The 23,260-nt window shown below is 37.4% G+C and overlaps 1 protein-coding gene across 1 annotated transcript in view; it reads left to right on the top strand.

Annotated features, from left to right (window-relative positions):
• The window catches only part of dock5 (dedicator of cytokinesis 5), a 29,191-nt gene extending 7,191 nt beyond the window's left edge, over nucleotides 1-22,000 (top strand). The window contains exons 8-51 of the mRNA XM_077715509.1: nucleotides 82-239; nucleotides 920-1,001; nucleotides 1,802-1,931; nucleotides 3,985-4,057; nucleotides 5,069-5,211; nucleotides 5,375-5,500; nucleotides 5,630-5,754; nucleotides 6,508-6,606; nucleotides 6,800-6,872; nucleotides 6,977-7,080; nucleotides 7,569-7,743; nucleotides 7,996-8,093; nucleotides 8,186-8,275; nucleotides 8,789-8,889; nucleotides 8,995-9,129; nucleotides 9,230-9,341; nucleotides 9,572-9,642; nucleotides 9,813-9,919; nucleotides 10,085-10,221; nucleotides 10,968-11,063; nucleotides 11,265-11,363; nucleotides 11,568-11,738; nucleotides 11,834-11,934; nucleotides 12,205-12,263; nucleotides 12,673-12,827; nucleotides 13,085-13,170; nucleotides 13,782-13,938; nucleotides 14,047-14,087; nucleotides 14,706-14,796; nucleotides 14,875-14,994; nucleotides 15,539-15,628; nucleotides 16,063-16,167; nucleotides 16,424-16,565; nucleotides 17,244-17,325; nucleotides 17,422-17,506; nucleotides 17,644-17,730; nucleotides 17,816-17,992; nucleotides 19,327-19,410; nucleotides 19,493-19,630; nucleotides 20,179-20,351; nucleotides 20,424-20,568; nucleotides 21,250-21,409; nucleotides 21,602-21,720; nucleotides 21,838-22,000. Of these exons, the coding sequence (XP_077571635.1) occupies nucleotides 82-239; nucleotides 920-1,001; nucleotides 1,802-1,931; nucleotides 3,985-4,057; nucleotides 5,069-5,211; nucleotides 5,375-5,500; nucleotides 5,630-5,754; nucleotides 6,508-6,606; nucleotides 6,800-6,872; nucleotides 6,977-7,080; nucleotides 7,569-7,743; nucleotides 7,996-8,093; nucleotides 8,186-8,275; nucleotides 8,789-8,889; nucleotides 8,995-9,129; nucleotides 9,230-9,341; nucleotides 9,572-9,642; nucleotides 9,813-9,919; nucleotides 10,085-10,221; nucleotides 10,968-11,063; nucleotides 11,265-11,363; nucleotides 11,568-11,738; nucleotides 11,834-11,934; nucleotides 12,205-12,263; nucleotides 12,673-12,827; nucleotides 13,085-13,170; nucleotides 13,782-13,938; nucleotides 14,047-14,087; nucleotides 14,706-14,796; nucleotides 14,875-14,994; nucleotides 15,539-15,628; nucleotides 16,063-16,167; nucleotides 16,424-16,565; nucleotides 17,244-17,325; nucleotides 17,422-17,506; nucleotides 17,644-17,730; nucleotides 17,816-17,992; nucleotides 19,327-19,410; nucleotides 19,493-19,630; nucleotides 20,179-20,351; nucleotides 20,424-20,568; nucleotides 21,250-21,409; nucleotides 21,602-21,720; nucleotides 21,838-21,939 (5,004 nt within the window). The 3' untranslated portion in view covers nucleotides 21,940-22,000. The remainder of the gene's footprint in view (nucleotides 1-81; nucleotides 240-919; nucleotides 1,002-1,801; nucleotides 1,932-3,984; nucleotides 4,058-5,068; nucleotides 5,212-5,374; nucleotides 5,501-5,629; nucleotides 5,755-6,507; nucleotides 6,607-6,799; nucleotides 6,873-6,976; nucleotides 7,081-7,568; nucleotides 7,744-7,995; nucleotides 8,094-8,185; nucleotides 8,276-8,788; nucleotides 8,890-8,994; nucleotides 9,130-9,229; nucleotides 9,342-9,571; nucleotides 9,643-9,812; nucleotides 9,920-10,084; nucleotides 10,222-10,967; nucleotides 11,064-11,264; nucleotides 11,364-11,567; nucleotides 11,739-11,833; nucleotides 11,935-12,204; nucleotides 12,264-12,672; nucleotides 12,828-13,084; nucleotides 13,171-13,781; nucleotides 13,939-14,046; nucleotides 14,088-14,705; nucleotides 14,797-14,874; nucleotides 14,995-15,538; nucleotides 15,629-16,062; nucleotides 16,168-16,423; nucleotides 16,566-17,243; nucleotides 17,326-17,421; nucleotides 17,507-17,643; nucleotides 17,731-17,815; nucleotides 17,993-19,326; nucleotides 19,411-19,492; nucleotides 19,631-20,178; nucleotides 20,352-20,423; nucleotides 20,569-21,249; nucleotides 21,410-21,601; nucleotides 21,721-21,837) is intronic.
• The last annotated feature ends 1,260 nt before the right edge of the window (nucleotides 22,001-23,260 follow it).

Genomic DNA, 23,260 nt, shown 5'->3' with positions numbered 1-23,260 from the left:
GGGGACATTTATTGGTGACTGTTTTTTGTTGTTGTTGTTTTTAATGTTGTCATTTAAGGTTTTTTCTTGTTTTTTTTTCAGACACGGTTACAAAATCATGAAATGAGACGTCAGGCTCTGTTTAATACTGTTCACACATATAGTCTGCTGATGAACTTGAAAAACTTTGTCTGCAACATTGGAGAAGATGCTGAGCTACTCATGTCTTTGTATGACCCAGATCAGTCAGAATTTATCAGGTGAGCTCTTCACCTCTGGCCGAACTGCATCGTGTAACGCCAGGGTTATTATCATAATTTATTTATTGTTAACATGATGTAGGTACATGACAAGAGGTAGGTGAAAATGGTTTGTAATAGGCTAAAATTAAAAACTGACATTTTGAGAGTGAATCAGAATGGAAGATTGACTGCATTATAGAATTTCTTTCAAATGAAAATGAAGTAGGCATACTTAATAATTAAAAATTCTAAACTTCTTCATCCTCTGTATTCCCGATAATATAACCTTGAATATTTTTTGAACATTCGTAAAGTGACTTAAATTATATTCTAAAATAAGACGATCCTTCTCTGAATAGCACAATCCTTTCCACTTTGTGGGCTAGAACCAGAGTTTTGTTCAGCTTAAATGGCTTTTTTTCCATGTAATGCCGTCATTCCATCTCGGATTATGGATCCAGATAAGATAGACAAGATAATTTCACCCCCACAAATGAAAACAACTCCTAATACAATGTCTTGTTACCACATGAAAGTGACCATTCCTGCAATTCATTTGGTAGCAATTTGAAATTTCACTGATGCATTGCAATCCATTTAAATTCCAACAGAGTAAAAGCAGACTGTTGAATATTTGCATAGGCTTGTTTGATACAAGTATGCTCTTCCTAAAGTGCTCCTCATTTAAATTCATGCAGTGAGAACTTCTTGGTGCGGTGGGACAGCATGGGAATGCCCAAAGAAATCGAAAAACTCAACAACCTTCCAGCACTCTTCACGGTAATTCAAATCACAAGCTGCCAAAAATTCTTTAGCTTTTGAAAATGCTGAATTCTGTGACAAATAAGACACTTTTACCCAAAGTGTAACTGATTATATACATTATTGTCCCTTTCCCATCTTCCAACAATCATTCCCATTTGTAATATAATTGCAGACAGTCTAATTTGACAGTTTTTGTTAATGCTATGCAAACATAGACAGTATTACTTTAGCCATTATTTTTACTCTTGTGAAAACTTGCTTACATAAGTTTTCCCAAGATATGGAGAGTTTTTATTCTATTTTCAAGTTCAACACCTAATATCAAGTACCGTATCTTCACGACGACACGGCGCATCGTATTTTTAGGCGCAGTGTCAGTAACGTAGTTGTGAGATCTGTAGAGGACAGTGTACCCTATCGACTGATTTATTTTATTTTATCGTGATAACAATTTTAGTATTGGTCCATATATAAGGCTCACTGGATTATAAGGCGCACTCTCTGTTTTTGAGAAAATTTAAGACTTTTAAGTGCGCCTAATAGTCGTGAAAATTCGGTATTTGGATGGATCTATTTTAAAAAATATATATATTTTTTTACCTCAGTCATTTTGATTGGTGATAACAATTTTAGTATTGGTCCATATATAAGGCGCACTGGATTATAAGGCGCACTGTCTGTTTTGGAGAAAATTTAAGACTTATGTGTTCCTTATAGTCGTGAAAATTCGGTATTTGGATGGATCTATTTTAAAAAAATATATATATATTTTTTTTTACCTCTGTCATTTTGATTGGTTGAATTTTTATATCCAGGAGCTAAGCAGAAGTGACCTGATGAGGCAGCGTCTCTTCCTGGTGTGTCAGATCATCAGAGTAGGAAGCATGGAGCTAAAAGAAGGGAAGAAACAAACAGGTGGACTAAGAAGACCTTTTGGTGTGGCTGGTGAGAGATTCTCATTTATATCAGAAAGAAAAATACACTTAGATTTCTTTGTTCTGCAGTACCTTTGAAATGCTACTGATGAGAGCTCCAGGTGTGGAATTCAATAGCAACACCTGTTTCCTGAGGTAGAAAATGCAGAATGACGCGTGGAAACTAGTTGAGCGACCATCTTTTGTATTTGGCCAGACGATTAGCCTATTTGTTTAAGAAATGCCTTCTTCTCAGTAAATGGAGCGAAACCGCAGTCTGGCAGAGAAGATGTCACATTTTTCTTCTTTGCCAGGAAAATTGAACACATTAAGAAATGAGTTGGGTAAAATACACATTTCTGAAGCGACCCCGTTTTTTGGGGGGGGGGGATGAAAATCAGGAAAGGTGAGTACGATGTTTGGGTGCTTTGTTAAATTGGAATAGAAAAGAAAATGTCGATGGTGTTTAGCTTCAGGTGTGATATTCACTTTGAAATATTTCCATTTCACTGGGAACACAAGTCGGGGGAAAAAAACATTCTGCACTTTCTATCTCCCAATAAATATTTGATTTAAAACTCCTGCTTTTTTTGGCCCAATGAAGAATGGAGAGTAATTCAAGAGGTAAAGTAAAAGAACTGAACAACAGTTGATATAAAGCATTTTCTTTCATGACGATGAAAGGAATCTGAAGTTTTTTGCCAATGGATGAACTAATGCATGCTAAGAAACTTTTCGTTTTCATCAGGTGAAACCAATTTGAGTGATGTCATACACAATATTATGACCTAATTTTTAGCTTCACAGTTTCCTATGAATTGTATTTGCCTATCATCATATTGCTTTATGTCAAGGGTGTCTCACAAGGCCGCTTTAACTTCAACTGGATTTCATGTGGGCTGGACCATTTTAAATATAATATTTAGATTTTTTTTCTTTTTTTATAAATGGATTAAAAGAACTGGATTAAAAGCCCTGAATATTCAGTTTTTTATAGATCTAAAACAATGTTTATTTGATCTTTTTTTTAAATATATTTTTAGATTTTACAAAATTATTTTTGAACTAAAAACACAGAAAAAATTGATTAAAAATGTATAATTATTGATTTAAAAAGGGGGAAAATCAGGAAATGTAATATACATCTATACTCTTCATTTTAATTTAATCCTAAAACAGAAATTCTGCACTCTACCGCTTTACTTTCCGGGCCACACAAAATGATGCGGTGGCCCAGATTTGGCCCCCGGGCCGCCACTTTGACACCTGGCGCGTCAGGCTGTAGTTGACTGAAAATCAACGTAAAAAAAACCAACAATATCCCTTCTGTATGTCTCTGTGAGGTTAGGTTAGCATAGGGCTATGATTCAGACCATCACTTTAAACACCTGGAGACCACCCAAAGGATGGAAAACCAGGTGGTCCACATTGTCCATTTTTATATCCATACAGTTCTTGTTATTTACAGCGCTTGTTAAAGTGCTCTTAAAATAAAGCCGAGTTGACTCGACCCCAGATTCTTTGATGTTGAGGCAAAAATTATACGCTAAGGGTGAAATATGTCTTTTGATGGGTAAAACAAAACAGCATGTGAGGGGAGTTCACAAAAAGTCATCAGTCTACTTTGATGAATACAACATACACAAGAATTTTAAATACTTTGAGGGAAAGGAATTCCATAGAGTATTTAAGCTGTTATTGTACAAGGAAGAAATGTTATTATTGGAAACATTGACGGACCAAACAATTTGTTGTTTTTTATTATATATAACATTCCATTTTATGTCGTTTTGCACTCAAAAAACACTTTTTTTTCCTTATTGATTTTGGATGAATGTCTCTTTAATTCTACAATGTATTATATAAAATACCAGAGCGCTAAATGCACAGAAAGTCATTTTTACAATGTACTGTGTCATAATTAGTGTTTACTTTGTCCAGTTACAGCATAAAATATAGAGATTTATGCTGTGTTAGAATGTTGACAGCAATTATTTTAGGATGGGAAGCTTTCAAAGTGTTTTTTTTTTTTTTTTTTTTTTGAGACATTCGGAACAGTCTTTGATTATGTGATGTCGTTGCAGTGATGGACATCACTGATATCGCTCATGGCAAAACTGACGATGAGGACAAACAGCATTTCATCCCTTTTCAGCAGTGAGTCTTGTGATGTTGGCATACTTTTTATTACATCATTGATCTAATCAACTTGGCATTAAAAAGTTACATGTTTATTAATGATGGAAAAGTTCTGGACTCGCTTTTAACTAAAGGTCTGGCTGGATACTAATTCTACAAATCAATTTCAGTACATCCAACACTTGGAATAAACTTATTGAAACTAAATTGCTATTATCTATTCTATTTTATAAATAAGAGAATGATAAGAGATGCTACTTCTTATATAATTATGAAACTAGACTGTGCACCCAAATTTAAGTGGTTTGAACTAATATACACATAGTAGTGGGGCATTATGTTAGTTTTTCCACAAATTATTGTTATTTTCCAATAATTCAGAAACTGTATAATTATTAAATTGTTGCAAATTGTGTTTGAAATCATCGACAATCTGAAAATTTCCAGGCACAAAAATGTCCAAGTCAGACACCAGATTTTTTTCTCCCTCCTATTTTACATTTTTTTTACTCGCACCCTTACAAAAATATTAAAAAAAAAAAAAAAAAAAGCTAAAGTAACCCGAGCTCCCAGAAGCCTTTACTCCGATATGTATGCTCATTCGGCAAAACAGGTCAAAGCACTTTACCCATTTCGTATGAATGACTTTGCAACCATAACGAAAGAAACTTTAGGATCTTAAAACTTCTACATTTCCCACCATCAAAAAGAACAATGCTTAATATTTTCACTTCATGAATTAATCACACACTGTATCATACCATATTTGTGTGAATAAATAATACTCACAACTGTCTGAAGACATTGGCCATGAGAAAAAAAAGAAAAACATTCTGTCAAGTTGAAGTTTTCAGGTCATCAACTTCTTGTGCCACTATTCAATATGGCATTGACAGAACCATACCCGAGAGCTACGGTCACATGACATCATTCCCCTTTGATACAATTTGATGTCCATTTCTGTCAACTATCCGACGTGTGTTCTCTACACGCCGTTTGTCTTATTTTTACCCTTGTGCGCTTTCTCAGGATTGCAATGGAGACCTACATTCGTCAGAGACAACTCATCATGTCTCCCCTCATCCCGTCTCGAGTCATCGGCGAGAATGAGCCACTCACTGCTGTTTTCAACAAAGTCATTGCCACGAGGGAGGTCAATCATAAAGGCCAGGGTAAAAAAAAAAATCAAGTGCTCCCAAACGTTCTTTCCCCTATGATTTGGGAGGTCGTGCCAAATTGACCTTTTTGTTTAGAGGGGATAAATCACAGGGGGGACTACAATACCACAGTTTTTGTCGTGCGCCTCATTGGCTTTCTTTTCATGTCTACTGGCAGGCTTGTTTGTGACCCTGAAGCTACTCCCAGGGGATCTTGCACAGGTCAGGAAAGACTACCCTCACTTCGTGGACAGAAGCACAGCCGTCGTCAGAAAAATGGGCTTTCCAGAAATCATCCTCCCAGGTGGCTTTGTTGCTCTTTGTTTGCTCTACATATGATTAGGTCATGTTCATTCTAATGGCCCGCAGAGCTGCAAGTAGGCCGCACAAATTGCCGCCACGTTTAGCCCGTCATCTATTCTATTTTCTTTAGGCAACGTGAGGAACGATATTTACGTCACCTTGCTGCAGGGAGAGTTTGACCGTGGTAAAAAGAAGACACCTAAGAATGTGGAGGTCATATTGAGTGTGCATGATGACGAAGGCAATGCCATGGAGGTATTATAATTAAGATATGATTGTTTACAATACTGTAATGGCATGTCACAATATCCAATGACTATTTTGCACCGAGTATATTGTAAGCCAAATCACTTCTATTCAGGCATTTGATATATTTATTCGGCAAACCGCTGCATAATTGCAGTCGCGGAGTGACCTACAGTTAAACGTCGCTCTAGCACAGACATGAACAAACTACGGCCCGCGGGCCACATACGGCCCACTCTTATTTGTTTTTCGTGTTTTACACCCCGTTTTTTTTTTTTTAATGAATTTTTAATATTTCTTAATACATTCCTTTTTACTTTGTACTTTATACTTTTTACTTTTATGAGTATGTTAATACTTTAGTCCTTTTTATCTGTTTATGTTTCATATGTACTGTTAACGGATGCACTTTTTTATATGTATCGTATCTTCTGCTGACCCCGCCCATCTGTCAAATTTTTAAAGTCAATGTGGCCCCTGGGCCCAAAAGTTTGCCCACCCCTATCCTAACACCTAAAAGGGAGGAGGTGTCGTCTACTATTTCTGATTGTCCATTAAATTGAAGATCTTTTTTCAATGGTGTCAGTGTAGGTAATGCAATTTTTAAAAGTGTGTTTAAAATATTCACCCTTGACAAATTGCTTGGACTGTCCAACTTTTCCATCAAACAATGTAGTACACTGTAGACTCCAATTTGTTGATGTGTAAATCCCCATGTAATGTTAACTTGTTCCAATATTCCATCTAAATTTCATTTCATAGAAGGCAATATTTCCTGGAGCTGGTTACGATGGCATCACAGAGTACAAGTCTGTCATTTACTACCAAGTGAAGCAACCTTGTTGGAATGAAACAGTGAAGGTGAGCTTACTAACATGCACCAGTGAGCATAACATCCTATTGGCTCAAATTTGATAGTGAAATTGACTTAGCACAGCTTAGTGTAACGGAATAATTCTAAAGGGGTCAGAATGTACTGCTAATGATCATTTGCATACACCATCTTTTTATCTTGCCGATGTCATTCCTTTGATTTTTGTCTCCACTTTGCAAGGTGACAATTCCCATTGAAGATGTGTGCCGCTGTCACCTGAGGGTGACGTTTCGACATAGATCCTCCCAGGACTGTGAGTCACCCTGACATATTGTCACTTATTTGTATGACAAACACCCACGTGCAATCCCCCCCACGACGGTAAATAGAGCTGATCTCTTCTACTTTATCCTTCAGCTAGGGACAAATCGGAAAAACCCTTCGGCATGGCTTTCGTCCGCTTAATGAGAGGAGATGGGACAACACTAAGGGATGGAAGGCATGAACCTATTGTCTATAAGGTAGTTTCTTTTTTATCTTTCTAAAGACAACTACAGTAATCCCTCGAATATCACGGTTAATATCGACCAGACATGGCCGGGATAATTAAAAAAAAAATGCAAAGTAGTATGTTATCACTAAAATAATAATTTGTGCATATACAGAAATACAAGTACAATTATTGTGTATATATAGTTTATATTTATCAAATATAGCTATAAGTATAGCAAAATATTGAAGAATGTATTAATATCTAAATATAATGTAGCTATTTAAAAATTAACTATTTTAAATGCTGTACTAACAGTGAAAATAGTTTTTTTCCGCTTGAAATTAATACAAATAAAACTGGTAAATGGAAGTTTTAGTCTAAGTTCTTTGTCTTATTGTGGCTATGGGTCCATTGTTTGCGATATTTGAGGGATTAGTTGAATATCACAGTAATTTTAGGTATAGATGGAAAGCAATTGAATGTGTATTGTCATTAACTATGTGATAAATTTCTTAGGTTGATATGAAAAGGCCAGACGATGCGAAAGTTTATCTGACCTTGCCGGGGACGTGGGCTGAAGTGGAGGAGAAAGAGAAACAAACGGGAAAGCAGTTTCATCATTCAGGACCCGTCACCAAGGACAGCTTCCAGATTTCCACGCTTACTTGCTCCACTAAACTAACACAAAATGGTATTTATCAACTGTCATTTTTTTTCGTTATAGATAATCAAATGTCTTGTTCACCAGGAGGGTGGTGCTGGGAGTTTTACTCCTCTGGCATGTTAATTAAATTTAAACTTGTTTTGTTGTTGGTTAAATGCTTTATTCATTCTTGTTGATTGATGCAAATGCATTTGGTTTGGTGTACATGCAATTTCATGTTCATCAAAATGAATTGATGTTGTGGAGATGGTTCAAATTGATGCGTTTATACATTTTTAGTCGATCTACTCGGACTGTTGAACTGGAGGTCAAACCCAGACGATCTTGATCAGATCTTGCAAAGGCTGATGGAGGTGGAAGGAGGGGAGATAGTCAAAGTAAGTGCTTTGGCCTCCTAATGCCACATATTTACAAAGTTTTAGCATCTTAATGACATTTTTTTTTTGCCACGGTTTTCTTTTATTCCCAGTTTCTCCAGGACACACTGGATGCTCTGTTCAATATCATGATGGAGACTTCAGAAAAGGATACCTATGACACACCGGTTTTCGATGCCTTGGTTAGTTAGCGTGACCGGACGTTTGGTCGCCGGTCAAAAGTACTTGGATATTAAACAGTATTTGGATATTAAACAGTACTTGGATATTAAACAGTACTTGGATATTAAACAGTACTTGGATATTAAACAGTACTTGGATATTAAACAGTACTTGGATATTAAACAGTACTTGGATATTAAACATTACTTGGATATTAAACAGTACTTGGATATTAAACAGTACTTGGATATTAAACAGTACTTGGATTTTAAACAGTACTTGGATATGAAACAGTACTTGGATATTAAACAGTACTTGGAAATTAAACAGTACTTGGATATTAAACTTTCTCCCATGAATATAATTTTGAGAGCTGGCTTAAGCAGTAAACTCTTTGTCACCATTTGACTGGCGACCAAAAGACCGGTGACCAAACGTCCGAGCACCGTTAGTTATTTATCCGTTCCCTTCATCACATATTCTGCTAGCATTTTCTCCATTTGCTGACTGTAGTTTCCTTATTTTTTTTCTAGGTTTTTATAATCTCGCTCATCGGTGACATCAAATTCCAGCACTTTAATCCAGTCCTTGAAACCTACATCAACAAGCACTTCAGCGCCACGTTGGCTTACATGTGAGTCTTCTCACATCTGAAAACCGCTCGCAATGGGACAAGCTTCATTTATGTTATTCCCCGCCTACCTTTAGTGTGTAATTAGAGGTAAAATTCCATTTCCAGGAAGCTTACCAAAGTGCTCAATCACTATGTGGGTCACGCGGAAGAGCCGGCCCTGACTGAGAAGCTCTATGCGGCACTCAAGGCTCTCAAGTATTTGTTTAGGTTTATTGTCCAGTCTCGGATCCTCTATTTAAGGTATATACAATATATATATATATATATATAGGTGCCATTCATTTTCCCACATGTACTTGTCTCCTGGAAGATTAGCTTTACTATTTGATTGCCATTCCAGGTTCTATGGAAACAGTGAAGATGGAGATGCTTTCTCCAACTCGATTCGCTCTGTGTTTCTTTCATTCAATACTCTTATGGATAGACCACTTGACGAAGGAGTCAAAATAAAGGTTGGAGCCGTGTGCTTATGTTCTCGTCGCATTGATTTCCTGCTCTCTGTGAACCAAGCAGTTCGTTTCGGGACTTTACATCTTGTCAAAGTGTGAATAGTTTAGCAAATCAATGATAAGGAAAATAGATGTCGGCTACATGCTGGTATTGTCTGGTAAAGAAATGTTGCTGCTAGGAGGTTTTTTTGTAGAATATATTAAGCAAGCAAAAGCACACTTTGTGTTTTCAGGGGGCGATATTGAAATACCTCCCCAGCATCATCAATGACATACAGTCTGTATTTGATCCTGTGGAGTTAAGGTAATTCTCAAGGGATTCTGCACAACTGCTAATGATATATCTATTTTTTTACACCCTGATTAATTTCAAAAGACTTTTCTACCGTGATGTCAACAACACATCACGATAGCTGTTTTTCTTTGGAACAATGACAGCCTAAAAAAATGGAACTTTCCTTTTTTTTTTTACAGTGTACTGGTTGCAAAGTTTATTGAAAGCATTCCCGACTCTCAACTTGTGCGGCAGAAGCTTGGTTGCATGTGCAAAATGGTGGAAAGTGACCTTTTCATGCAGCCAGGTAGGTGTTTCCAAGCCAGAAGCCACATCAGGAAATTTCCCACGAGATCCAATGAAAACAAAAACCTCTGCCTTACGCCCTCATAAAACTTTACCGCATTTCCCGCAGGGATGGGAAAATCAGCACGACATCGCGCGACTTAATTTCTTTAATTTGCTTCCGCAGATTGTCGGGATGTACTTCTGCCACTTGTCAACGACCAGCTGAGTGGGCAGTTGGATGATCGCTCCAGTAAACCTGACTATGAGGCTTGTGTCCAAGTGCTTAGTACAGTGTTGGACATTCTAGATCGAAAGGACGTGGTAAGTAGTCCAAATGAAGGAATCATTTTGTTAATGCAACATGACTGGCGCATTGGTAATGGTGCTAATTACACTGATTTTGCTCATAATAGAGTAATGATTTCATGGGACTACAATATAGTGATTGATGACAGTACATTTATGTTGTTGTCCTACATGTGTGTTTTATATGCTTTACCATTGAAGGGTGTTTTTTGCAATAAAAAACACACAAATGGCTTTCAAAAGACTTGCTTAAAGTATATGAATGTCCATTGCAGATTTCTTACATCTCTCATCATTGAGAAAATAATTTTCAAACAAAAATAATGTCCCAAACAAATGTCACATTCCACATACACAGTCATAGACTTAACAACAGGTGTATGTGATTACAGGTATTAATTAAGAAGAGCCTTTAATTTAGGTTACTCACATTTGATTTGGTAAAATTGTATTGGTATTGACAAGATGTCCATCCCCACTTTTTGGAAATTCTGTATTTATGTATTTTTGTGATTTACAAATTAATACAAACAACATCCACAGACTGTAAACGAATAAAAACCAGTATAACTATGGTAATGGCCCTCAATAACACCAAAAAGCTGATTTTTCTGTACTTTCCAAATTGTATTTTCACTTTTTTTTTTTACCCCATAACACTTAATTGGAGTGACCAATGAAGGAGCTTTTTCCTGGGATAGACATGATAAAGTTGTTGTGGGCCTTCTCTTTCTAATATTCTAAAATACCCATTTTTGCAGGGTCCAACCCGAGAACACGTTCAACTGGTAATGGAGCGGCTACTTCGCAGAGTTAATCGTACAGTCATTGGCATGGACAGGGCTTCCCCTCTCATTGTAAGTGTCATGTTTCTACAGTTATGACCTCAGGCAGTGCAAGCAAGCATTTATAATACTAAATGCTTTCTTTATAGTAGGGCAAACAAACAAGACAGTAATGTTTGTTAACATTTGCTTGAGTAAAGCCAACATAAACCACAAGTGTGTGTGTGCAATCGTCAACAAATTTAATGGAAGAAATGACTTTCTTTGTGACAGGGCCACTATTTGTCCTGCATGACAGCCATACTGAAGCAGATGGATGACATGCATTACGCCCACTATATTGGCACCTTCAAGACAAAGCAGGATATCACTGTAAGTGTCCTGGTGGTGCCCTTGTTAGCTGCATGCCTTGAAACAAACTACCTACTAGGATGGACATTTTTTTACTTGTAAAAGTAGCAGACAATTGGTGGAAATGACATGTCAGATGGCTTGTAATGTTCAGCAAGTGTTTTTTTGTTGGTGGGGGCTAAAATGTCTTCAGGACAGTTATTATGGAGCTTCTCTTTCCATCAGGACTTCCTCATGGAGACGTTCCTCATGTTCAAGGACCTAATGGGGAAGGTTTTTCCTTCAGATTGGATGGTTATGAATCTGGTCCAAATGCAAGTTTTCCTGAGGGCCATTAATCAGTATTCTGATGTACTCAATATGTATTTTTTAGACCAAGCACATTTTGAACTCCAGGTGAGTTTTAGAGATTTTTATTGAGTTTTTTTCCCCTTTTATTCATTCAAAATCATATGATGATTTATTATTTTAAACCTATTTGCCCTTCACAGCTTTGGAATAGCTACTTTCATTTGACTGTAGCATTCCTTACACATAAGATACTGCAACTGGAATCTTTTTCTCAAGAGAAACGCAACAAGATACTAAACAAGTGAGATTTTTTAGATTCATGCGGTAAATTAATGTGTCAAACTCAAGTTGCACTGTTGAAATTTTAATGATAGAATACAGGTCACATTTTATTTGGGCCATGTTGATGAAATGTGCACTCTTTTAACACTGTGGCATTTCCTTTATTTGTTTGGTACATACAATTGAGTTTGACATACAGAATATAGGAGACTAGAGGGAAAGTTTATAGCTTTTACATAAAGGAAACATTTGTGGATTGTGTGAAGATTGGCTGAATTTTTTTTTATAGATATGGTGATATGAGGATGGCAGTTGGCTTTAAGATCAGAGACATGTGGTACAATCTTGGTGAGTATTTATGGCCATCTAATCTGGATTGGGGTTATGGTTTCATGTTTAAATAAATAAGAGAAATTGTGAATAGTTTCCTTTTGATATTCAAACACCCCAAAAAAATGTTGTTTTTTATCGTTAATTTTTAAGAAAAAAACATGAATGTCAGGTATAGTTCAAATAGGCAAAACAGATTTGTTTCCATTTAAAATCTATTTCGGTAACAATAATGAAGTTGCACTGCTTGTAATACAGGCAGAAAAACAAGCCATTATTTTTTATCTTCAGTTTCACTGTATTGTTTTTTTTTGGGGCGCATTATTATTGGATTGCACTGCATTTACTGTTAGATGAAGATGCATATTATTGCCTCTTCAAATCATGTTTGTACTCATCTGAGTGGTAATCTTTTGCTGCCCGGCAGGCCCCCATAAAATGAAGTTCATCCCAGCTATGGTCGGACCTATTTTAGAGGTCACACTGGTGCCGGAGCCTGATTTGAGAAAGGCCACGATTCCCATCTTCTTCGATATGATGCAGTGTGAGCATAATTTCAGCCCTGGGCGCACATTTGAAACGGTACAATGTCCACTTTTATGCACTGTGTATGTGTGTCTGTGTTTTTTTCTAATACTGTCATAGTTTTTTGATGAATCACTTGTGCTAGTGCAAAATATGTTGGTGCATGTTAGTGCTTGCATTTATCATCATTTTTCGTGCGGAACAGAGAGGAACTACGCTACTTAGCTCTTCACCAAGTATATGTGGAAAATTAAGTGCAAATACAATATACAAAACTGTTATGTAGAGTCATTTACCCATGAATATCCTTTCAGTTTGAAAATGAACTGATCACAAAACTGGACCAAGAAGTCGAAGGAGGTCGAGGAGATGAGCAATACAAAGTCCTGCTGGAAAAAACGTAACTTTTGACACTCATTCCAATAGACACAATTTTCTTGCTTGCAGATTCACCCCACTGAATAGACACAGATTTGGTCTGAAACTCAAGATCGCCGGTGTCAAACTCATTTCTCTTCAGGGGTTACTTTCACCCCAATTTCAGTGCAGAATATTTGTGTCCTAATTATTAAAAATATGACATATTTCATCTTCACACATTTATCACATTTTTAGTGCAAATGATGACAAGTTCAAAATATTCTTATTGATTTATTTTGTAACTTTACATTTGAAGCCCCTGAAGAAATTGGCAGATAGATCAGCTTTGATTAAAAATACAGGAGCTGAAAACATGTTATAAAGGTCATCCTATGTCTAATAACACACCAGAACAAAATATTTTCTATTCATAATAGTGGCTTTTATTTAAAATTGTCTCCACAATTACCCAGAAGCCAACAAATGGACAGATATATTTTATTTTTAACTCAAATATTTGCCCTTTGCATACTTGAATGCATTAAGAAAACTGTCTCTCACGGGAAGGTCATTGAACCAAGATATGGTTTGTTGAGTGTTTATTTCTGCATCTGTCAAATATAATAGTTAAGTGATGACATGAAATTACAGGTTGCTGGAACACTGCCGACGCCACAGATATCTTTCGCAACCAGGTGAAGAATTGGCGCTTCTGCTGAGTAGCCTCCTGGAGAATCTCCTGGCATATCGCACCATCACACATGATGAAAGTCCTGAGCATCGCATGAGCTGCACTGTCAACGTGCTGGTAAACCCCCCGGCCGGCCCCCCTTCCCGTATTCCCCCCTAAAAAGGCTGACACATTGAGCTTGCCCTAAGGCATTTATTTGACATGACACTTTGTTTGCTCCTCCAGAATTTTTACAAGGAGAAAAAGAGGGAGGACATTTATATTCGGTAAGTCAGCCAACACTGTTGATATCTACATTTTCTTTTACTATAGGTCCTGTAGGGTCAAATTAAAATGAATAAATTGTCGGATTGGGCAAAAAAAAAGGTCTCCATTTGATAGGCTCTTAACAAAGTATTTTTTTATCGTTTCATTTCTCTGTACCGTATTTTCTTGACTATTAGGCGCACTTAAAAGCCTTAAATTTTCTCCAAAATAGACGGGGCGCCTTATAATCCACTGCGCTTTATATATGGACCAATTCTAAAATTGTTATCACGATAAAATCAAATAAATCAGTCGATAGGGTGTGTTAAATACAGAAATAGCACTTGTTACTGACACTGTGCCTTTAAATGCCATGCGCCAGATAGTCGTGAAAATACGGTAGTGGAAATAAGGTCATTGTGTTGATATGTGCATAAAATTTGCATATTGACGGCAATCTGCTCGGAGTCAGCTGGAATTGGCTCCAGCACCCCCTGTGACCCTAAATAGGATAAAGTGTTTCAGAAAATGAGATGAGACTTCTAAACAGATTCAATGTATTTAGAAGAAAATCATGTAATTGACCTTAAAAAGTATCATTTTTTAAGCTCCCCTTGGGGATGTGTTCTTTTAAATAGGTACTTGTACAAGCTGCGCGATTTACACCTGGACTGTGAAAATTACACGGAAGCCTCCTACACTCTGCTGCTACATGCGGAATTACTTGAGGTCTGTCATATCAAGATGATGATTTCTCTTGGCCTAAAAAGACTGCTGCTGTTGCATTCAACTTTGATTTTGTTTCAGTGGTCTGATAAAGCCTGTGCTGCTCATCTAATCCCACGAGATGGAAAGCATGTGTGGACACAGCAGGAGTTGAAGGAAAGACTCTTCCAGGAGATCATATGTTATTTGGACAAGGGCAAGGTAGGGATTTCCAGCTAAGCCACTGTATTGAGGTCACTGTATTTATGAGCATGTTAGCGCTTAGAATCATTTCAGTTTATTACCCATGCAAAGGTATTCATTCATTATTTGTACCACTTAGCCCACATGTGTCAAAGTGGCGGCCCGGGGGCCAAATCTGGCCCGCCGCATCATTTTGTGTGGCCCGGGGAAGTAAATCATGAATGCCGACTTTCTGTTTTAGGATCAAATTCAAATTAAAAGTATAGATGTAGATTAAATTTCCATATTTACCCCCTTTTAAATCAATATTTGTCATTTTTTAAGTCATTTTTTTCTTTTTTAGTTCAAAAATTATTTTGTAAAATCTTAAAATGGATAAAAAAGCTAAAATAAACCTTATTTTAGAATTTTTGGAATATTCTGGGCTTATAATCCATATGAAATAAATATTACAGCTGGTTATTAATGGTTATTCATAGAAGCTGGGAGATGTATTACCAGATTCAATTTGTACACCCACATTGGCATCTTTGAACTTGAAAGTACGTACGTCTTTTCACAGATGTGGGAGAAGGCCATCGAGCTGGGCAAAGAGTTAGCCAAGATGCACGAGAGCCACATGTTTGACTTCATGGAGCTTAGCCAACTGCTGGTAAGTAGCTACACGTGCATTAAAAAAGAAAGAAAACAGTGCAAACCGAAAATAGCAACTATAGAGATGTGGCCTTTTTAATTTCACTTGAAGCTTATTTCTGATGAATAATAGTGGAAATGTGTCAGGCTGCCAGAGGCAAGAGTGCAATTACTTACTAAAAAACACTCAAGAATTTCAAGCAGGGTATGTGGATGGATGTATAAATACGTGTACCTGATTTTCCAACGTCTGCCTACTGATGCGGTGTTTAAATCTGAAAGTATTTTGATGAATTACCTATTGAAATATAGTGCACGTATGACCACCAGTCAGAAGCAATTCGTGTGTCAGCTGTTGTTTGCCGTATTAACCGCCTTGCCTTATGAACTGTTGAATTGAGAAAATGCAAACAGACTGCAGACAATATGTTAAATTTTCATTATCTCTTACAGAAAAAACAGGCAGAGTTCTATGAAAAAATTATGCACGCCATGCGACCACAGCCAGAGTACTTTGCTGTTGGGTATTATGGTCTCGGATTCCCTTCTTTCCTCAGGGTAGGAATTGATTGCTTATTTCCAGGATTTGAAAAAACATACAACTTTACTTATTCAATATACATGCACTTATCTTTTTTTGTGTGATTATATTGGTGATCTTAAGGTAAGAGCAATGTCACAAGTTTTTATTTTATTTATTAGTCTTTACTAAAAGGGTGGCATGACTGTATCACCAAGATATGAAGTAGTACAGGTTGTTGGTTTTGCTTTTTTTTTTGGGCGAGGTAATATATGGTTTCTATTTTTTTTCTAGAACAAGATTTTTATCTACAGAGGCAAAGAATATGAGTGGCTTGAAGACTTCAGTCAGAAGCTGCTCTCTCAGTTCCCAAATGCGGTCCGCATGACCAGTACAGCACCCCCTGGAGATAATATCAGTAACTCACCTGGACAGTGTATCCTTCAATTTTGGAAAACTGTTAAGGTGTTGTGTTCAACATGTCCTTTTTTTTGGTGAAAATGGAACTGGTTTTGAAAAAAAACCCAGAATACTTTGTCCATTATCTTGCTCACAAATATTCCTTTCTAGTGTTGGTTTGAATTTTTTAATCTATTGAATGGCCTTGTTTGATAGGTTTTTCTTTTAAAACACAATGAAGTAAAACACCTTTGTGTTTATTATGACATACTTTAGTTTTTCAAATGAAGAATGAAGACATCTCCTGCAATGTTCCCTCTAAGCACTATTCTCGTCTTCTTTGCGCAGCAGCAATCATATGGCGCGCAGTAAATAAAATCTAAACTATTTTTTTACCCCTTTCCCCATGATGGCGCCGTTTACGCGGTAGCCAGTGGCAGTAGCTCTGTCCACTCTTATGTTTTTTGTGTTTTACAGCATGTTTTACATGAAAAATTAGAGGGAACATTGACATGCACCTGCTTATGGCAGGTGTGATACTGGTGTGCCCATAACGAGCAATGATGATGTCACTCATACTGGTACTCAGTGCGCTCAGGGAGGTTGTCTTTCTGCCCAGACCAACGAAAAATTAGAGAGAACATTGATCTCCTGTAAAATTTGACTTTGCTTCTTGCACAGTACAGCTCGACTTTATCCTCAGCCGAACTTCCAGACATCCAGTGCTTTACTGTAAAGCCAGTGCTCATTGTGCCGCATCAGTTTAAGGACAAGGGTGTTCCAGAGCAGATATTAAAGTGATCAATAGTTCCTTTTAAACTTCACGGAGTGATGATGATGAATAGTCATTTTAAGGTCCCGTCACTGAAAACCGCAACTCTCTGTTCTCACAGTTATTACCGAACCAACGAAGTGGAGCAATTCCAGTATTCTCGGCCCTTCAGAAAAGGTGAAAAAGATCCAGACAATGAGTTTGCAGTGAGTACGTTTTTAATGTTCTTGACAGATGGAAATGCCTTTTTCTGTCGCATGTCATTCCCTCAGATGTATCCAAAACCCTCCTTTTGGCTTTGCACACACAGCAAACTCACTCTTTGAACTTCTCTGCCTTGCAGACTATGTGGATCGAGAGAACCACTTACATCACTGCCTACAGTTTCCCCGGGATTCTGAAATGGTTTGAAGTCAAATCCGCCTCTGTGGTAAGCAGTGTTCTCATTTTGCTTTCCACTTTTTACATTTTTAACATTCCTCCAAACTATTTCCAAACACTGTGATCGTGGGCAGGAGGAGATCAGTCCATTGGAGAATGCCATAGAGACTATGGAGATGGCAAATGAGAAGCTGAGCAACCTGGTACAGCAGCAAGCCTGTGATCGCACATTGTCTATCAACCCACTGTCCATGATGCTCAGCGGTATTGTTGATCCCGCTGTCATGGGTGGTTTCTCCAACTATGAGAAGGTGGGAGGCAATCCTCTTTCAGGATATAATGTTTACTGTCCCTCTGTTCGCCACATGCTTGCTGGTTTTAACTGTGTGTGCAAGGGCTGAAAATAACGTATGGGCGCTTACTACCGTGTGCCAAATGACACACAAGAGAAGAAATGGGGCCTGAATTTAGTTGGCGGATAAATGTAGTGTCTGTACAAGGCAGTTGTGTTAGTGGTCTATTAGACTTATTTTTTATGGAGCCAATGTACACATTTTTTAACCTTGTTGGAATCTGGTCTGATCACATGAATTATTGGATTAGAATAGGGTGAAAAATTTGAAATCATTCAATTGTTTTTGTTTTAGTTAAGCACTGTGTAAAATTGATGAATGTTCTGTTGTTACTGCAAGTATTGTTATTTTTCAAAATGTGTTTATTATTAGTATGCTGCCCGTGATTGGCTGAGATAGGCACCAGCACCCCCGGATTCCTTGTGAGGATAGGCGGAATGGAAGATGAATGAATGAAAAGTTTATTATAAATTATTATTATTGGCTTAGTAATATATAAATATTAATAGCATATATATATATATATATATATATATATATATATATATATATATATATATATATATATATATATAGACATATACATATACATATATATATATATATATATATACATATATACATATATATATATATATATATATATATATATATATATATATATATATATATATATATATATATATATATACATATATACATATATACATATATACATATATACATATATACATATACACATATATACATATATACATATACACATATATACATATATAGATATACACGTATATACATATAAACTTTTACATATTTATATATTTAAAGTTTAATTTAAATTTTAGTTTTGCTTTTCACCATCTTTAATAATTTCTGGCCTATTGGATCAGGACTCTGTATTTGGCAGCTTCTAAAAAGTTGGCAACTCGGGTACAAAAATATGTAATCAGGTCATTATAAAAAAAACCCACCAATATATTTCTCTTCTTAAAGCACTTATTAGTCATTTGCAGTGCATAAAATATGCCAATTGATCAAATAAACGTTCCCTTTAAGGCAACATTTTCTGTTCTCTGTAGAATTGCTCAGTAAATACACTTTTAATGTATGTTTTATCCCTATCCCCCAAAAGAAAATGACGGCCATGAATTCTAGCTGGCCTCAAGCCGGCTTCGTTCAGAAGGGAACTACTGGGGCTCATTTGTGACTGCCATGAAACATGTAGTTTAACTTTAGGGCAAGCTTTAAAATGTGCATGTTTAAGATGTTATAAAATACTTCATCCTTTTTAGGCCTTCTTTACTGACACCTACATCCACGAACACCCAGAAGACCACCAACGCATTGAAGTCCTTAAACACCTCATTGCCCTGCAGGTAAATAAATCCACGTACCGGCATTGCTCACCACTGACACAGGTCTAACGTGTTGCATAATAATCTAACTGCCCCTCCCCAGATTCCGGTCTTGGCAGATGGTATTCGTATCCATGGGGAAAAGTCAACAGAGCAGCTGAAACCCTTACACAACCGCCTGGTCACTTGCTTTCAGGACCTTCGGGAGAAAGTGGAGAAGCATTACGGCATCATAACCTTGGTGTGTTGTCAGAAAACTTCATTTTAAAGGAAGTCATTTACAGTGTTCCCTCAGTTATCGCGGTTAATGGGGACCGGGACCACCCGCGATAAGTTAGGGATTCCCCCTCAAAAATGCTTAATTTGAAAAAAAAAATTTTTTTTAATGTTTTAATTTTTTTTAAATTTAAAAAAATATATATATTTTGTATTTTTTGCATTTATTTTTTTTACCCCCTGTATACAGTACATCCTATAGAATACGGGTAGAGAGAGTGGAATTCACGTTATAACAAAAAAAAAAACTGTAAAATATGTTGTTTCAATGTAATATTTGTATTATTATTATTATTTTTTTCTCCCAAAAAAATCCGCAAAACTCTGAGTCCGCGGTAGCTAAACCGCGAAGTAGCGAGGGAACACTGTACTAGCCTTCCTTTCCATCCATGCTGTTAACATTCAAAGGAGAGCATGTTTTTTTAAATTTTTAATTTTGTATTTTTTATTTTTTTTTTAAGTACGTCTCCTACGTATTTGGCTGTGTTGATCAATCCTATTTGTGTATCCCAGCCGTGTTCGCTGACAGAGAGAAAAAAGAGCCGCGTGGGCTCTGTGGTGATGCCCTACATCTTGTCCTCCACGTTACGTCGCATGTCCACCGTCTCAACCGTCTCCAATGCCTCCTCGGCGCTCTCCAGTGGATCGGCGTCCTCCGAGGGACCCTCGGGCATTTCCTCCCAAGAGTCAGTGTCTATTGTTTTCACCTACTCGTTTGGACTGGTCTTATCTTCTTCTTTTGTAATTTTCCCGACTAGTTCCTTGTTGTCCCGCCCCAGCGATCGTAGGACCTCCATGTTGTCCCGCTCGGAGGAAGACAATAGGATAGCCAGAAAGAACAGGAAGGAATGGAGTGTGAGCAAGTCTCAGGTTCTGCTGGAAAGACCATCGGACGCAGATGAGGCGAGTTCTAATAATGTCGTTGTAAAATTGGAGGACATTTTAAAACACTCTTCTCCAGTTTTGAATAGTACACATAAAAAAATGATGTTTTTTGACTAAATTTACTTGTTCTATGGTAAAATACCAAAGCAAAATGAGTCTGAACAAACCCCTAAAATTAATATTTCATTTTTGGGGGGCAATATTTGTTTCATTCTTCTCTCTTGCATCAATATTCAAGAAATGTTTGAACCACAACATTTCTTAACCATTTTTTTTCACGTTAGAAAAAGAAAACAGATTCATGATAAACTAGTCTTAACTAGCTTTTGAAAACACAATTCCTCAAAAATACCACCACACTGACAGCAATTTTGTCAAATATTGTAAATATCAAATACATTATGTAATAAAATGTTACTATTATACTGTAAAATGAGCTAAACCAAGCCCTTAAGACAATATGATGCATTATTCATGAGTATGTAACAGAAAATCTTCGAAGTGAAGACAGTTTTTTTTTTCTTTTCCTCTCCAGGCTTTTAAAGTCAAACTGTCCTCCGATTCCGGAACGACCCCAATGTTCTGAGCTGTTATTTTTAAATCCCACAAAGCACAAGCATCCCCATCTTATTTTGCCATCCAGATGTGAATTGGGAATAGCTCACTCACGCTCTGGGTTTTATTACACTTTAATTCCAGAGTACTACGTCGAGGCAGCAGCGGCCCAAGAGTTTACAACTGAACGACAGACGTCTGACGCTCTCCTTGTTCCACGGCGTCTCATCTCAGCTCAGCCTGTCCAATCCACTCAGTCCTCTACCTGCCTCTCCTCACACGCCTCACACACCACGTAGCTCGAGTATGCAAGGCAACCTCCCACCCCAACCTCCCTACGGAACCTGTCGTCGTTTTATTTTCCATCATTCCTGACAAATATAACAGTATTCTGTTCCAAAATTCGCTCTCCCGCGTACAGTATTGTATCTTCGCAGATGCACACACCACCTGGTTAGCTTTCATTTTTTTTTCTTCTTCTTCTCCCGTGCGCTAGGCTTTTCATCGCTCCTCAGCGACAACGATGCCAACGCCATCGAGACCCCAGGGATCCCTCCGCCAATGCCTCCAAAGAAGCACCCGCACGAGATTGACACGCTCGCAATGCCTTCAGAGGTAGCGTCGTCGCCTGCGAGAAAAAAATTTAATAATCCAACCCGCCAATGCATATTTAATGGCATATAAACAGTCAAATAACGGGGAAAAATACAACAGGTCTCTCTTTCTTTGCAGTTCATTCCCCCGCTGCCGATGAAAATTGATAGCAAACCTCCACCGCCGCCTCCCAAGACCCGGAGGTCCATGTTCCCCTCGTACGAGCACAGTCCCCAGTAGGGGCCGCCCGTGACCGGACGTTTGGTCGCCGGTCTTTTGGTCGCCGGTCTTTTGGTCGCCGGTCTTTTGGTCACCGGTCTTTTGGTCACCGGTCTTTTGGTCCCTTTTGGTCGCCGGTCAAATGGTGACAGAGAGTTTACTCTTGAAACCAGTTCTCAAAATTAAATTCTTGAGAGATTTTAATATCTAAGAGAGAGAGTTTAATATCTAAGAGAGAGTTTAATATTTAAGTACTGTTGGAAACAGTAGTTATTTAGATATTAAACGCATGAATATAACTTTGAGAGCTGGTTTCAACAGTACTTGGATATTAAACAGTACTTGGATATTAAACAGTACTTGGATATTAAACAGTACTTGGATATTAAACAGTACTTGGATATTAAACAGTACTTGGATATTAAACAGTACTTGGATATTAAACAGTACTTGGATATTAAACAGTACTTGGATATTAAACAGTACTTGAATATTAAACAGTACTTAGATATTAAACATACTTAGATATTAAACAGTACTTGGATATTGAACTCTCATGAATATAATTTTGAGAGCTGGTTTCAACAGTAAACTCTGTCACCATTTGACCGGCGACCAAAAGGGACCAAAAGACCGGCGACCAAACGTCCGAGCACCGGGCCTGCCGCGTAGGCTGTAAAGATGTGATGCTGTCATCAAGTAGCGGTGAGACCATAAGGACACGATACCGTAATCAAGTCGTAGTGGAACAACATCACAGTTAACAACCGATGCAGGATCACATTTGACATGTGTTTACAGGACCGTTGGGTCTTTGAGATCTTTTCTATGCCAAGTCGCCAGTTTTAGGGGCTGTTTTACTGTCCTGGAGAAAATATTAGAACAGAATAATAGTTTTGGGTACCACTGTTTTTTGATGAACTTATTTTTTTTTCCTAATCAAAGAGAAAAGCGCTTGATGCTGCTGATAAGTATTCCATATTTTCAGAGGAAAAGCTGGATTGCATAGTTTACGATAATCACGAGCAAGAGATACAACGGTTAATTTACAATTGCGGTGCGGGTGATTTAAGCGTTTATGTTTTCGAAACACTGGATTGCTTTATTGAATGTTATGCATATTTGTTGTTGTTTGTTTATGATGTGGATACTGTAACTCTTTACCCCCAAGGAGCTTCAGGTTGGTGTTTTTTACTCAAAGGAATAGTTTGGCATTTCTTGTTGAATGGTCATTCTTCAAAAGATCAATGCATTGCAGTGTCCAAAGGAGTGGAAGCCTTCAACTGATCTCAACTATGCACCAAAAGCGGGACTTCATCTGAGCCAGTAAGAATTAAGATAT

The sequence above is a fragment of the Stigmatopora nigra genome, chromosome 4, assembly GCF_051989575.1.
Source record: "Stigmatopora nigra isolate UIUO_SnigA chromosome 4, RoL_Snig_1.1, whole genome shotgun sequence".
NCBI classification, from domain to species: domain Eukaryota; kingdom Metazoa; phylum Chordata; class Actinopteri; order Syngnathiformes; family Syngnathidae; genus Stigmatopora; species Stigmatopora nigra.
Note: the sequence above shows the minus strand (reverse complement) of the source record. Positions and strands in the feature narration are given on the sequence as shown.